We start from the raw sequence: 15,752 nt of genomic DNA, 5'->3' as shown, positions 1-15,752 counted from the left end.
ATCATCTCACCTTTCAATAACCACAGTGTTCCATGTGGCAGAACCGTAGTTCCAGTTTAGGATTTCAAAAATTGACACAATGGTAAATTCAATATCAAAAATTGCAGTGAATCAGCAACTGTCAATTAAGTGACTATCCCTGGAATGACTCATTTCCTAGGCAGTGAGCTCAGAAGTCACATAGTTCACCAGTTCTGAAGCTTGAGGGACATAGCAACAAGTATAGAAAAGGGCGAGAAGTTTAAATTAAAGCAATTGGGACCTGTAACCAATGTGCAACAACAAGATGTAGTGATAATTTAAACGAGATAGATGGACAGCAGAGCTTTAGAGGAGCTGAATGGTATAGGTTAGACGGCTAGGCAGGCATTGGAATAATTGAATATGGAAATATCTTGGCAAAGATGAAGGTTGCGGCTGCAAACAAACTAAGGGAGGAATGGAAAAAAGTGATGTTGCACAAGTCAGAGCGGGCAGTCATTCTGATGGAGAGCTATGGGATCAAATGCTTGATTCAGGATCAAATTTAATGTTAAGGCTGCAAACAGTCCAGTTTAATGAGATAGATAGCTGGGATGAGCGCACAACTGGTAGTGTGGCTGAATATGCTAATTTTTAATCTTCCTAATATTACATTGGAGGAAATGATGATCTATTCAAAAGAACATTGAACAAACATTCTTACAAGAAAGGAATAACAGAGGAGTCAGAACAAATAGCTGTAGTCCATTCTTGCATGTGGATGCTAACCTCATACATATAGATAAGAAAGTGAGGCCAGTCAAGAATAGATCCTGCAGGAACAAGCATCGCTCTAGCTGCATTTGAATAGGCGAGTTGAGGGAAGCAAGGGTAGTGTTACTAAAATGAATAATGGAAAAGGAGTGCATAGAAGGATAGCATAGCGGAGTATCTCCAAGGCTGCAGGGCGATCAACATACATTGTTCACGATCAGGAGGGTATTATTTCATATTTTTCATTTGGCCATTTCAGTGCTGTGACAGTTGAAGATAGTAGAACTGAGTTGTAGAATTGGGAGAGAACAACTGTTTCAGGGACTTGAACTGAAAGGAAGGCTGTAGGTGGGGTAATAATTTGGCAGCACAAAAGGAATAAAAAGGTGAGCCATTGTAGGTGATAATGATAAAATGGAGGTGGCTTAAAATGACTATTTACCTCAGCTATTTTGTAGACCAGGAATACAATTAATTAATCTAGATTAAAAGGTTAGTCCAATTAACAATTATGAAACAATTGAATTATTATAAAAATTATTCAGATTCACGTTAGAAGAGAAAATTTGGCCTACATACAACTCCAGACCCACAACAAAGCGGCTGATTCTTAAATTGCCCCTGAAATATTACAGAGAGCCAGTTGTATCTAATTACAACTGATCAAAATGGTTGGGAGGAACTTCACCATATATACTGTAGTCCAAGAAAGCTGCTCACCACCATTTTCTCAAAGACAGCTAGGGATAGGTGATAAATGCTGGCCTTGCACATGTCAAGAACAAATAAAAAGGAAAGCGTTGGATGGTCCACAGTTTAGTGGGAATTAGGCTAAGGGAACAACAGTTGGTTGAGATAGACTCACAGATAGAAATTATGCGAGGTGCCTGCTTTTTTTTTGGTGGGGGGGGGGGGGGGGAATAGCAATAGTACTTGATGCACTTACTCCTCCCTTTCTGCACCTTACCAAGCTAAATCTCAAATTGATAACTGCCAGAAACAATTCAATCAAGTTATGCAAATACATTTGACAACTGGCTTTGAGCTGCCATTCTTAAGGTTTTTAAGGTGAAAGGAAACATACTCGTGCAAGAAAGATTTAAAACATGTAATTCTGATGCATGTTTAATGTAGAGAAACTTGCTAATGCATGAAAGGAAATCCTTAATAGGCATGCCTTTGATGTTGCTAGCCTAGGGCTTAATTAGGATTGCTTTGGTGATGCCTAAAACTTGATTATTTGTCATTTCTCACCCCCCACCCCACCCCCCCTTCCATTAATAACTGTGCTCCTCCTGATTGGCTATAATTCATAAAGTTGTCCCTCTCCATTTTGGCTTCAGAAGACAAATTAGGACCACCTCACTAAGTCTAACATATAATCAACACAATTTGAACAAACACATTCTAAAATGAGAATTTGGAAGTTGTAAGCTTCACCCCTACCATAGAATAGCATGAAAAAAATCATAAAACCAATTACAACCTGAAAAGTTAGAAGTGAAGGTAACTGTACTTTGTTTTGTACAGCAACATAATATTATCCATGACTGGTCTGCCACTAAATGAGTTGCCAGGCTAACACTTCTGCTGATGCAAGTTAAAAAGCTTTGCTTTAAAATGCAAAAACACTATATTATGTTCCCTGCCGTACTGTATACATAACTGTAAGACCAAACATATGTCCTGATATTTTAAACAAACAAAAATCAACAAATTCTTTAGAAATTAGAAAGATTTTGTTCTTCGTCTCAGAGAAGCCAAGTATCAGTCAAGTCATTTCTGTGATTGTATTCAGCATTCATGAATCCATAATAAGCAATTTCTCCACCTGTAGAACACGGTCACTATGAGACATGTTGCAAGTTATTCCGGCAAACAAGATATTTCCAGTGGCAGTGAACTGTAGCACCAACGACTGACAATTCAGTTACAAATGACAAGCGACCAGAGGTTTAGTCTTAGGTTTACAGTTGCATGGAAGCAAGTGGCTGAGCTTGAAAGCATTTTCAATGAAAATCTCACTTCCCTCAGTAGAAAACAGGCAGTTTAAAAAGTTAGGAATAAGAATAAAATAGATTAAGCAGGAGTACAAGTAGTCTCCTCTGCCTCAATATCATGATTTTATGGCTAACTCCAGCACTGTGCACATTGAACATTTTCATATCAGGAAAAACCCTACCAAATCCACTTTGCAGTTCACCAATAGAAATACCATGTTTGCCACTACAACAGTATTTTGTTTTTTGAAAAGGTAACAACTTTAGAAGTCATGTCAGGACATGCTTGCTACAAAAGAGTGATTAATACCCAATCTTTTTTTTAAAAAAAACATACCTGGGGAGATTAGGAGCAGGACTTGGCGAAGAGGAGGATGTCAGGCATGTAGTTGTTACTGTAGCTGTTGACACCATCTGTGTCCTAGGAACTCTTCCCATTCTGTACCAGACTCCCATGTTGTTCAGTTCCCTGAATATTACACAAAACAAGTTAACATTTTCTTTTAAATCAGAATCATTTCCATGCAAAAACACTTCACTGGAATGAAAGCAATTCCAAGTGTTCATTTTTGGAACTGTGAAGTGTCATGATAGGCTAACTATCAAAATTTACTAAAGATCATGGAATTTTTACACTGCCAACTCTGCTTCTAAGCAGCATACCAGTAAAGAGTAATGTTATGTTGATGCTTCCTTTGGAATCAGGAATTATATACCAGGTAGTCAAATGGTAAATCCGAACAGGGACATTTTATTTATGATGCTCACACCTCCACAGCCAGTTTTAGCCTGGATCCAAGCTCCTCCTCTCCAGGTAACCTGACTAGCTCTCACTCTCAACTATGTACATAACACCGCTCCTCCGCTATTTTAGAACTTCCACTGATAAGCACACATACAATTATAATTGCTATGCAAGCACTATGGAAACAAAAAAAAAGGAGAAACAAAATCACCCTTTGTAGTTTACAATGAAGTGTGATCAGTCTGTCAGGGGGATGGTAATTCCTCAAGTACCATTTCCTCATCACAGGAACATTTTCTAGCATAGGTTCCAGGGCTTCAAGAATCTCTTGTTGTTCCGTAGGTAGGTTTCTCTCCTATTGGCTATTGTTGCTCTGTGATGCTGTTGTCTCCTCCCTGGCTAGGAAACACATAACTCAGTCGAAACCACTGGTCCCATTTGGACCAGCTCAGTATTCTGAGGGATGCCCCCTACTGATGAAGTGCAGCAACCAGCTAGACAAAATGAGTCCTTCAGACAAGTTCATCCCTAGCTGCACCGTATACGACAATGGTCTCTTTTGAGCCACTGTTGGGATCAGTTTCTCCCCAGATGTATAATTCCTGGCTAATACAGTCTCTCCTCTTTGGAATACCTTCAACCTGGAGATTCCTTCCTTTCTGGCCATCTGACTTTCTTGATTTCACTCTACCACCTTTCTGGTCTCTTCCAGCCTTAGTAAGTCAAAAATGGTTCTCAACTGGCAGTTGAACATTAACAATGCCAACAAACACTGGGTCATGTGTGGTGTGTTCCTCTACACATTGAGGAACTTCTTGACTCACCGTCCTAGCAAACCTCCCCCTGTGAACCCTTCAAGGCCTGCTTCAACATTTGAACAAATCTCTTCACTTGTTGCAGGGTGATACAGAGCTGATCTCACATGTCTGACTTTGTGATTTTCCTCGAAATCCTACACCACAACTGTCACTCACAACCTCGCAAATATTTCATCCAGATCCATCATTCCTTCTATCAATACTGATTTCATGACTGCCACTTGGAGCCTCCTGGAGTGTACATCCATAACCCCATCTGTCCCGCAATTGCTCCTGCAAAATTGGCGTGAATCTGTTGGCATGGTGTTTGAGGCTGTTCCCATAGGTTAAGGGACGATAACAGCAGTGCCATCCTTACCAATGCGCAGCATTCACACGATCCTAGTTTCTCCTCAATCTGGAAGCCTATATTCGACCATCAAAAATACCTCCTCACTATCTCCTTCATGTGCACCACGTTGGGGTACCCTTGTTTCGGCAGCTTTTCCCTTAAAAGGGGAGGGATAACAACTCTCATTCTCCATATTAAACACTCACTCACCCATAATGGACAACTCCCACCTCCTGGATAGGTAAGGGAGTAGTTCTGCGCAGTTTCCATGAGTGGTTCTCCCTCTCAGAACTAAAGTCTACCACTTGGCTCAAAACCAGGTCATTCCAAGTAACATTCCGCACCTGACTTGCTGACACTGGTTCCTTGTCATCCTAGGAAAAGTATGTAATTTTCAGGTTCCAGTTCGGGAACACCTTTATTCCACAGTAGTGACAATATTGACAGAGCATCTGCATTGCCATGCTTCTCCATTTGACACTATTTGATTTCACAGGAATAGACTTGATAGAGCCAATGCTCATCTCTGCAAACACCATTGACAGTATTCCCGTATACTGGCCAAAAATGGAGGTTACAGGTCTGTGGTCAGTCAATAGCACTAAGTGCCCATTGTAAAGGAAATGGGTGAACTTATGATGGAACATTATGCTCTGTGACTTGAGCAAAATTCTCCTCCACCTTTGTTAGTGACCTCAATGCAAACACGATGGGCCTTTCTTCTCCATTCAGGAAGATGTGTGACAGTACCCTATAAAGGTGAGGTGTCACACATTTACTGTAGTGGCAACTTTGGATTGAAAGTCTAATGCACAGGTTTTAGCACGGTTACCAGGTCAGACAAGAACTTGCCATAACAATTTACAAGTTTCAAGAAAGGTCTCAGTTCAGGCTCATTCTCTGATCTAGGGGCCTTCATGATAGTCTCCATCTTCTTGGGCACCTTGTGTAGTCCTCACCATTGGATTACATGGTTCAAATACTCTATGGAGAGTTTTTTTAAAATCTTGCAATTCTCTCATTTTACTTGTACGCTGTGCTCCTGCAATCTTTTTAGGGTCCTTTTAAATTTTTCTGCTTCTCCAGCAGACCCAGCTGACTCCCTGTCTACTTGCTGGCTGGAGATATGTCTTGTCCCTCGGTTATTTCATTCCAATTCCCCTTCTCTTGTTTGCTTTGTACATGGCAGTTACAGGCAATATGGCTCACTCACTTGCACCTGCAGCACTGGGCTTCTTGGGTCCAACACATTGACTCCTTGCAGCCATATCAGTGGCATTCTATAGTTGTACCGCACTTTGTTGAGTTTCTACTACCTGATGTACCTGGGTTGTCAGCCAACTGGGTTTCTTTGCTCACAACCACTCCATTGAGGTAGCAATTTCTCCTTGTTACTGGCTTCCGTTAGATGGCTTCATGTTGGAGACCACAAACCAAATTGTGCTGTCAGGCACCTTGGAGGCATCTTCCAATTTTGCTGTACTCTGCAAACCTCTCAAAGGCAACCACAAATCAGGCAATGGACTCTCCTTTGTGTTATACCCGTTTGGGAAATAATTTCCTAATGCTTTACATACCTCTTGGAATGTCTTCTCTGATTATACCAGACTCTGTAGAATTGCAAAGGTCTCGCTCACAATTATACTTTTAATAAAACGGTACCATGATGTCCTCAGCCACATTAATTTGGTCTTAAAAACAAAAAAAAGTGTTCCATTCATATAGAGTCAAATTTTCTGACTCTTCATTGCCATTTCGTTTTCCTGCAGCAGGGATTTTTCCTACTACTTTAGTCTAATAGCCATTCGCAGCCTGAGTCCCCTCAGTGAATACTCTTGTGTCAGCCACTCCCTCACCATCTGTGTTACTGTACCGTTCCTCCCCGGCATCACCAGCAATCCAAGGCCCCTTACGACTGCTCTCTGCGACAACTTCAGTAGCTCCCAGGTATGTACTTTCTTCTTCAGTCATCAGCCCACCTGCTGCTCTCAGCCCGGACCCGAGTGAGTACCTTCTTTCCTAGCACCAACCACAGACAGAGTCCCCTTGTGACCACTTCCTGTGACATTACCTCCTTACAACATTTCCAAAGTCCAGGCGATGCCTCCGCCAAACAAAAACAAAACATTTTGCACGGAGTTGGTGGGTCAGATCCCATTTCATCACTGGGTGACACATTGATCTTTTCTTTGAAACAAGGAATTATGTACCAGGTAGATAAATGGTAAATCTGAACAGGAACATTTTATTAAGGATTCTCACACTTCCACAGCCAGTTCTAGACGGCCCCTCAATGTCATCTGACCAGCTGTCTCAAAAGGGCAGCACCCCCAACTACGTACATAACAGGTCACACTTAGAACATTAAGATTTCTCTTTCAGATACCAATTTACTTGTCATATGTTTCCAGCATTTCCTGCTTTCAGAAAACTTCATTCCACAAACTTGCATTTACAAAACTTTCATGCTCTCAGGGTGTCCCTAAGCATTTACAATTAAATAGTTTTGAAGGATAGTTGCTGTTGTAAGTTAAGAAATGTGTGCAGCAAGGTTCCACAAACACCTACATAAAAGCGAAGTAATAATCAATTTTAGCGATCTAGATTGAAAAACAAAATGTTAGACAAATGAAGTCCCCTGTTCTTCAAAAAGATGTGTCATGGAATCTTTTATATTAAAACTAAGAGGCAGACAATTTAACTTCACATCCAAAAGACAGCAACTCCAACAACAGAACACAGTGGAAAGTCAGTGTTGACTTTATGCTGGTCTCTGGGGTGGAAGATGAACCCAAAAGCTCTGAATCAGAACTGAGAATGCTACTGAGCTACAGCTGAGACAACCTGTAATCTCAGAACTGCAGGAAAATCTGCTGTTAACTCAACTTCATGCTACTGCCAAACTCTCACTTGTGAACTATCTTACTCCACCCCTTCTAGAAACAAGGATTCTTAGAGCACAGATGCTGCAACTAAAGTAATATTAAAGTACAACATAATAGCCACCATAAAAACTGTTATTCAAAGTATGTTTGAAGATTCAGTTACCAGTCAACACTAACAATTTACCAATAACAACCAATATCTTTCAGAAAGCATCTATTAAACCTGCAAGATTTTAACAACCATTTGGAACAAAGAAATCAACATTTTATTTCTGTTCAATGATATTAATCAGTATAAAAGACCGCCATCTTTTTCCAACAATTTAGTAACAATTTCATGAGTACCAGAAGTTAGTTGATTCAGTGCTAATGCTCATTCCTCAATACTGACAATGAATTTATTAAAATCATAACAAATAATGGCTGACTCTTACATACTGCCCCTTGAATCATCTCCTCTGAAATCATCTGCGCTTTTTAAGCACAATATTCTATCATGAAAAAGAGCAATATCTTTGGATCTCTTAATATTCTGGGAGAATTATATTTTCTAATGATCTTATTCTACTCTTAAAATTTTATTACGCTATTCCAAACATCTTGTGACCTCACATTCATCACTAACTGTCATGGATACTTGTGGGGAGACAGTGGCAATGGCGATCTCAAAAGGATTAGTAATTCAAAACCCCAGGCTAATATTCCAGGGACATGGGCTCAGATGGTGAAATTCAAATTCAATTGTAAAAAGAGAACTGAAATCTTAAGTCAAGTGGTGGCCATGTAGCCAATCTTGGTTTTTGCCAAATGCCCTTCATGGAAGGAAATCTGTTGACCTCACCAGGTCTGGCCAACATGTGACTCCAAACTCACATCAATGGGATAATGAAATTACATCTGCCCAATTAGCAATGGTTAATAAATGTGGGCTTAACCAGTTATATCCACATTAGTGAATACAAATTAGCAAGGTGAATAACATTTAACCAAAGTGTGAGCGACTTAATTTCTGTTAAATAGAGAAGTGAGAAGTAACGCTTTTAAAAAAAAGGAGAAAGATGATTGGCAAGAGTAATTTGTGTCAGAATCTAAGTTGGGAAACAAATGCCTTTCAGAATCAGATAAATAATACTGAATACTCCTTTTAGATTTTAGAGGTGCAGGTTGAGGCTCTTGGAACAAAATCAGTCCAAGTAGTCAACGTGGAACAAGAGATGCCATTAACAGAAGTAGGAATTTACAATGCTGGATAACGTTTTACTTATCAAGGCTATGAGATGGCTCACTATTGCCTTTCAGTGGGCACCAGAAGGAGGAGAGAAATTTGCACATTAATCACAGTGGCCCATGTGAAAGGACTCAGTAGGGTAATCAGTACATCCTGGCTATTACTGAATGTTTTTCCAAATGTAGTTGAGTTGCAATCATCAGAAACCAAACATCTGCTTGAAAAAGAAAAGGACTAATCAAGAAAGAAAAAAAGTGTCCCTTTCCAGTTAAATGGTGTAAATTTTCAGAACATTGTTTAATTAAAGCATCTTCAGAAAAATATGACTGTAGCTCTTTCTTTTCCCTTATCATGACAGAGGCTACAAAAGGTTTTAACTGTAAAAACTGACTTTTTCTTTAGTTATATTATCGTCAGTTATTTGGAAGGGCAGCTGAAAATAAAAGGAAAGATTACCTAATTTATTGTTTTTTCTGTAAGCATTCACTGTTTTATTATTTTTTCCTCTCTTCCATATGGAATTTAGTTAAAGTATTGGTCTCTGGGAAGAAAATGTATTATTCTAAATTAAGTATATTATGTTACTGTGAAAATCAGAAACTTATGGCAACAGAGAAACTCTGGTTAGTGTACATTGTGTGAAGGTCTCTGGTTTACAGACGAAAAGACTATCACTTTTTAAACTCTGATCAAATACCAAGGGCTCAGTAATTGAAGTAGAGCTGATAAATTAAATCACCTTGGTGGTAGTGGAATGGGGAAATGCTACCAGCATGATAATATTATAGATATCCTGTAGTTCAATCGCACTAGAGTTTCCTCACAGAATATTTAATAATGATGGTGCGAAAATTTCTGTTTTTAACTGGTTTTTAATTCATAGGAATGGATAACAATTTAGTAATTTTTTATGCTTCCATAGCTCATGTTTTGAAAATTAGAAGGGGGCTGAAATTTATTTTCTGTGTTTAACTGCATCAGAATTTTTTGTACATGCTTTAAAAGGTATAAACAGTGGGGGTAGGGTGGACAAAGGGTAAAATACTGTTTTGATTTTTGATTGGGAAAGTTGTATTTACATGGATTAATGAAATTGTTCTACTCGACCATATTGCAAAACTGCAGGAGAGTTAGATTTTCCACTCAGACAAGTAGTCCCAATTTCAGTTCACACACATAACCAAATTAAAATGCAGGTGGATAAGGGATTATTTACAAAGGCTCAAAAGGAACCAACACAGAATGGATATCTACTACTCCTCTGGATTTGAAATTGAACGAAATGATTGAACAAGCAGAGAAGCCTCTGTGCTCCATCTCAATATTTACTGGAAGATAATGAGGCTTTGGTGAAGATAATTGGATAGTTGACTGGTCATCATAATAATATTTCCACTTATGCATGGGTTACTGTTTTGGTAGTTTTACGAGCCATTACAGTAGTGTTAATTATTATTACAATCCTTTTTTTGAAGCTTAGAAGTGATCACAGTGCCCACAATTCAGAAATAGTAGCCCTGCTGTGAGGATAAAACATATGACTGAAAGACAGCTTGATGACAACTTCTTGTGTCTATATTAGACAGTGGCGCTGGAAAAGCACAGCAGGTCAGGCAGCATCCGAGGAGCAGGAAAATCGACATTTCGGGCAAAAGCCCTTCATCAGGAATCTTTTCCTGCCAACCCCTCCCCTCAAAAATGGGTTTTTGAAGGATTCGGTTTCACAAAAGCAAAATTACCTTAAATGTTTCACTGCAAAACACGTTCATCAAACAAACACTTTTCTCTAAAGGATTGTGTGACTCCAATTAACAGAAATGCTACATTATTAATTTCAGTATAAAGCAGTAAATCTAGGGACACAACCATTCTGGAACAATATATCCAACTACATGGTCATTCTTTCCATTAACTATTCCCTAATTCCTATAAAACTAGAATGTGACCAACTAGCTTACATCATTGCACTCATCAGATTCTTAGACTAATCTATTACTACCTCTTGCCAAAAGAGGAAGGCAATAGCTGAAAGAATGAAAATTAGCCAATTATTGAAGCTTTTAAAATTCAATTTATACAAGTCATAAATACAACAAAATGACGCAAAAGTTGAATTTTTAAAACATAACCAGCAAGCTAAACAAGTGTTTTAGCAACAGAACTAAATACTGAAAATGCTGGAAATTTTCAGTTGATCTGGCATCAACTGAACAGAAAGAAATGGAGTAAATGCGTCAGCTCCCTGACTTTCCATTAAAACTCTTCCTGATGAAATTTTCTGATAATGACCACAGATCAGAAACACTTTTTCCTCACTCCACAGATCCTGCCAGACCTGCTGAATATTCTGTTTTTATTTCAGATGTCCAGCATCTACTCAATTTTGCCTTAATTCATTTTCAGCTTGAATACATCTATCATGCACCCACACAATACAATCATCATAAATGCAATCTGTCACATTTTACAGCACTGAAATGGACAAAATTAAACTTGCAGTAAAACAGCAAAATGATTTTAATGAGCTCACACAGACACATTTTTCACAGTATGATTATCAAATTAAAGTCACTTACCCAATGAAAGTATACTGAGGGGGAGCTTGTTTAGATTTGCCAAGAATTTTTACATCACAAATGGCAGCTTCAGTCGAGTCACGAGGAATGAATTTGATACACATCCTTCTCTTTCTGAAAGCTGGCTCTTCTATTTAAAAGATCATTTTTATGATACAAATGGGTGCCTATTATTGAAATTGCTTTTAAGCATGATTCATACAATGGCTTGATAAATAGAAAAGACAGTTGCTTCACTCTAACCCTGATATATGCACATAATTGTATACCCCTATAATAAATGATAGAAGCACCTTATCAGTTAATTTGGTATATGTTACAGGTTATGAAGTACAGCAACTATTGTGCCAATTATGGGAAAGAATGACCATTCCTCATATTCCTTTGGGTTTTTATACATCAAAAATTGCAGTCAAATTGACCTAAACTATAGAGCAAGCAGGACTGACATATATAAAAAAAATTCCTTTCAAATATTATGTAGATTTGAATAACTTAATTTGCACCCTAATGTGTTCGGCGTAAGGCATAGTACAAAAGTCCAACAGGACTGGTTTAATTCTGGTTGTGAAAGAACATAATTTACAACTACTGTTGTGCTTTAACAACCATGAAATAAGAGATAAACTTTCCCTAATTCAAAACTTTAAAGCTACACGTCTTTATCTGATAAAATCCAACACCACTTAACCATGTCTGCAGCACACAAAACCCATAACTTACGTGTGTCCACTGTTTCCTGAATAGGAATAAAGCCCACTGGTAAAGTATCCTTTAAATCGATCAGCTTCATATCCACAAGCACATTCCCTAAATGGCTCTTCAATTGCCACAACAGACAGAGTAAAACAAAAGGTGTCAGACGTGCTACAATATTCTGGTTCGTCTATATCATAAGATTCCATTACACCTCCAAAACAGAAACAAATAAGCCTCCATCTACCAAGTAAACACTAGAAAATTCAATTGAGCATTCCTTAAAAATTCTGAGACAAAACCAAGGAGAATTCTCGTCATAAACAAAGTGTACAGGAATAAGCCTCTTGTCAGTAATGGTCACACTTCTTGCAACTAGAAACAAACACTTACACAAATATACACGCCCTCTGCAATTTTCCTTTTTCAATTCACACTGCAGTTAGTTCCCTTTGTATACCATTAACATGCATTATAGAATCCCTACAGTCTGGAAGCAGGCCATTCTGCCTATCGAGTCTACACCGACCCTCCAAAACAGCAACCCACTCACACTTACCCCCTTGCCTATCCCTGTAATCCTGCACTTCCCATAGCTAATCCACTTGGCCTTCATCCCTGGACACTATGGGCAGCTTAGCACTGCCAACCTCCCAAGCTGCACATTTTGGATGGGGGGAGGAAAGCGGAGCACTGGAAGAAACCCATGCAGACACAGGGAGAACATGCAAACTCCAAACAGATAGTCATAGAGATGTACAGCATGGAAACAGACCCTTCGGTCCAACCTGTCCATTATGACCAGATATCCCAACCCAATCTAGTCCCACCTGCCAGCACCCGACCCATATCCCTCCGAACCCTACCTATTCATATACCTATTCAAATGCCTCTTAAATGTTCACCCAAAGATGGAAACAAACCCAGATCCCTTGAGCTGTGAGGCAGCAGTACTAACCACTGAGCCACCTTGCCATCGTACCAGGAAGAAATCATATAAGCTCTACCAACCCTACTTGGAAGTTGGTAAGTTAGCCAATGGGCTGGAGAAGATTTATTTCTAATTCTGGATAGGTGGAATGTGTTTGGCAAAGCAAGAATGATGCTAGTGGAAGCTACAAGAGTAGTAGTGGGACAAAGAGGTGGGAAGAACAATTGAAAGCCATAAATCAGCTGCAAGACCTAATTGGGATCTGGGTGTGGGAGAGGTCAATAAGCAAGAAATCTGGAAGTTCAGAGGTAAGCAAAAGAAGAAGTGATGGTATGTTACTAGTGTACACAAAGGTAAACCCATGCTAATGGGTGACCCAAAGGTTTGGTCATAAATTAGTATACTTTAGGGGTTGTGGGAGAGAGAAGACGGCAGAATGTAGGACTAGAGGCGATAGGAAGGGGTGAGGTCCTGAAAGGATTTTTTACAGCAGAATGAGAATTTTAAGTTGGAATGTATATGGCCACTGATAATCAGTAAGGGCAGAGGGGATAGACTTGGATAGGGTCAGCAGACTTTTAGAAGAACTAGAATTGTCAGAAGATAGAGAACGCTGCAATAGTCGGGTCTTAAAACAACTGTCACCAATGAACACTCAAAAGAGAAGAATAAACAACAATTTTAGAATAAGCTAGTTGAAGATCAACCTAGAGCAAATTCTTGGGTTGGAGCAGGGCCCAGAAGAGGGAGCATACATATTGCAAATAAACAGTGCCTGGATCCAGGTTCAGGCAGCTTTGCAACCAGCGCAAAGTCATCGCTGTACATGAGGGATGAACAGAATAATAGAATCTCTCCAATGCAGAAAAAGCCATTCAGCCCATCGAGTCTGCACTGACTCGACAAACAGCATCCTACTCAGACCTTGTAGCCCTCCATTTGCCATAGCTAATCCACCTAGCCTGCATATCCTGAGCTGTATACCGGAGGTGAGAGTTGATGCAGATGAGGCAATAGCAAGAGGTAGACCAGCTAGTGGGAAGGATTTTTCTGGGAAGGAACCAAGGGATCAGTTAAAGTGTGTTTGCTTTAACACAAGGAGTATCAGGAATAAAAGTGATAAACTTAGAGCATGGATGAGTACCTGGTGCTATGATGTTGTGGCCATAACAGAGACATGGGTTTCTCAGGGGCAGGAATGGTTGCTGGATGTTCCAGGGTTTAGAGCATTTAAAAAGAATAGGGATGGGGGAAAAAAAAGAGGAGCGGGTGTAGCACTACTAATCAGAGAGGGTATCACAGCTACAGAAGCTTCCATTGTCGAGGAAGATTTGCCTACCAAGTCAGTATGGATGGAAATTAGGAACAGCAAGGAAGCAGTCACCTCGTTAGGGGTTGACTACAGGCCCCCCAATAGCTGCAGGGAGATTGAAGAAAGCATAGGTCAGCAGATTTTGGAAAAGCGTGGACGTAGTGGGGTTGTTGTAATGGGTGGCTTTAACTTTCCCAATATTGATTAGAACCTCCTTCGAGCAGAAGATTTGAATGGAGCTGTTTTTGTAAGGTGTGTTCAGGAGGGTTTCCTAACACAGTACGTTGACAGGCCGACGAGGGGAGAGGCCATTCTAGACTTGGTGCTTGGAAACGAGCCGGGGCAGGTACCAGATCTTGTGGTGGGAGAGCATTTTGGTGATAATGACCACAACTGCCTCACATTCTACATAGCTATGGAGAAGGAGAGGATTAGGCAAAATGGGAGGATATTTAGTTGGGGAAGAGGAAACTATGATGCAATTAGACGCGAGTTAGGAAGCATGGACTGGGAGCAATTGTTTAAGGAACAGTTGCTGCGAGTGATGAATAAATATGTCCCTCTGAGACAGGCAAGAAGTGGTAAGATAAAGGAACCTTGGATGACGAGAGCGGTGGAGCTTCTCGTCAAAAGGAAGAAGGTAGCTTACGTAAGGTAGAGGTAGCTAGGGTCAAGCTCAGCTCTAGATGATTACAGGCAGGCGAGGAAGGAGCTCAAAAATGGTCTGTGGAGAGCCAGGAGGGGGCACGAGAAAGGCTTGGCAGAACGGATTAGGGAGAACACAAAGGCATTTTACACTTATGTGAGGAATAAGAGAATGGTCAAAGGAAGAGTAGGGCCGATCAGGGATAGCAGAGGGAACTTGTGTGTGGAGTCTGAGGAGGTAGGGGAAGCCCTAAATGAGTTTTTTGCTTCTATCTTTACGAAATAAACAATGAAACCTTTGAAGAGCAGGTGTGCATGCTGGAATGGATAGAGATAGAGATAGAGGAAGCTGATTTGCTGAAAGGTTTGTCAAACATTAAGATTGACAAGTTGCCAGGCCTGGACCAGATTTGTCCTCAGTTGCTTTGGGAAATGAGAAATGCGATTGCTTCGCCACTTGCGAAGATCTTTGCATCCTCCCTCTCCACTGGAGTTGTACCTGAGGACTGGAGAGAGGCAAATGTAATTTCTCTTTAAGAAAGGAAACAGGGAAATCCCCAGCAATTACAGACCAGTCAGTCTCGCGTCTGTCGTCTGCAAGGTGTTAGAAAGGATTCTGAGGGATAGGATTTATGACCATCTGGAAAAGCATGGCTTGATTAAATGCAGTCAACACGACTTTGTGAGGGGCAAGTCATGCCTCACAAACCTTATCGAGTTCTTTGAGGATGTGACTAGAAAGGTTGATGAGGGCCGAGCTGTGGATGTGGTGTATATGGATTTCAGCAAGGCATTTGATAAGGTTCCCCATGGTAGGCTCATTCAGAAGGTCAGGAGGAATGGGATACAG

At 40.1% G+C, this 15,752-nt stretch overlaps 1 protein-coding gene across 4 annotated transcripts in view; it reads right to left on the bottom strand.

The window, feature by feature from the left end:
* The window catches only part of mvb12ba (multivesicular body subunit 12Ba), a 177,839-nt gene that overhangs the window by 107,575 nt on the left and 54,512 nt on the right, over positions 1-15,752 (bottom strand). For all 4 annotated transcript variants that reach the window (XM_043720218.1, XM_043720217.1, XM_043720220.1 and 1 more), the window contains exons 4-6: positions 12,042-12,138; positions 11,319-11,448; positions 3,073-3,204 (exon numbers count right to left, since the gene is read on the bottom strand). In XM_043720218.1, coding sequence (XP_043576153.1) covers positions 3,073-3,204; positions 11,319-11,448; positions 12,042-12,138 — 359 coding nt within the window. The remainder of the gene's footprint in view (positions 1-3,072; positions 3,205-11,318; positions 11,449-12,041; positions 12,139-15,752) is intronic.

The sequence above is a fragment of the Chiloscyllium plagiosum genome, chromosome 30 (genome assembly GCF_004010195.1).
Source record: "Chiloscyllium plagiosum isolate BGI_BamShark_2017 chromosome 30, ASM401019v2, whole genome shotgun sequence".
NCBI classification, from domain to species: Eukaryota; Metazoa; Chordata; class Chondrichthyes; order Orectolobiformes; family Hemiscylliidae; genus Chiloscyllium; species Chiloscyllium plagiosum.
This window is presented reverse-complemented; position numbering and strand designations above follow the sequence as displayed.